This window comes from Aplysia californica, unplaced genomic scaffold (assembly GCF_000002075.1).
Source record: "Aplysia californica isolate F4 #8 unplaced genomic scaffold, AplCal3.0 scaffold00652, whole genome shotgun sequence".
In the NCBI taxonomy this organism is placed as follows: Eukaryota; Metazoa; Mollusca; class Gastropoda; order Aplysiida; family Aplysiidae; genus Aplysia; species Aplysia californica.
In genome coordinates this window covers 388,673-389,528 of record NW_004797922.1, presented here as the reverse complement: position 1 = coordinate 389,528, position 856 = coordinate 388,673, and the positions used below count along the sequence as shown (strand labels likewise).

The window sequence follows — 856 nt, the reverse complement described above, 5'->3', positions numbered from 1 at the left end:
CACAGAAATGGATGTACAGAAAAGAGGGAAGACTTGGAATGATATCTAGCCCAGGACAAAGAAAGGTGGAAAGTGTTTGTCCGTGGCCTATACCCTGGTGCAGGGTGAGAAAGTGTTTGTTCGTGGCCTATACCCTGATGCAGGGTGAGAAAGGCAAAGATGATGACGACAAACCTGAAGGCTCTCAGCATCTCCTGCTTTCTCTCATCATAGGAACATGTCTTTTTCTTGTTCATGTAGCTCTTGAAGTCGCTGAACTCAATGACGCCGTTGCCTGAGGAAAGATTACGTTTAGTGTTACGACACTGTGGAATCAGTCGCTCGTCAGATTTTAGGCATGTGGAGTAATTTGTATCATCTGAAAGCTGATTTACTTGTCACGGTTCTAATGAAATAAATGTCCCTTCATCTTTAATTGACCTCGAGATTTTTGCGATTGAAGGAAGCGAAGTCGACTAGTTTCAATGGGGAAATTACTGAGAAAATGGTCGTCAAAGTTTGGTGACTCCAACAGATAAAGAGTCTTTGAAAACTGATAAATGACAATTTTGTGTCTTTAATCAATGTTTTTCAGTAAATGTTACTTGGGAATGGGTTTTTGTATCGACATAATATAGGTTAGTCCAAAAAAATAAGAATTCGATAAAAAATTCCAAACTGAGGGAAAACTGCCTCTTTCTCCGATTTCGTTATTTTGACGAGCGCCTGAATTCAGCACGCTGCCTCACTGTATTATAGTTTTGTTATTATAGTATGAAGGCTACTGTACTTTTGTTTTGGTTGTCATAGTCATCTCTACTCCACATCTGTCATTGCCACTAGCATCTCAACAGTCATTACTCTCTCTCTCTCTCTC

At 40.1% G+C, this 856-nt stretch overlaps 1 protein-coding gene across 1 annotated transcript in view; it reads right to left on the bottom strand.

Moving 5' to 3' along the window:
* LOC101862754 (calmodulin-like protein 3) overlaps nt 1-274 on the bottom strand; it is a gene marked incomplete at its 5' end in the record, with an annotated part of 11,967 nt that extends 11,693 nt beyond the window's left edge. The window contains 1 exon segment of the mRNA XM_013087883.2: nt 175-274. Within this exon segment, the coding sequence (XP_012943337.1) occupies nt 175-274 (100 nt within the window).
* Nucleotides 275-856: the final 582 nt, after the last annotated feature.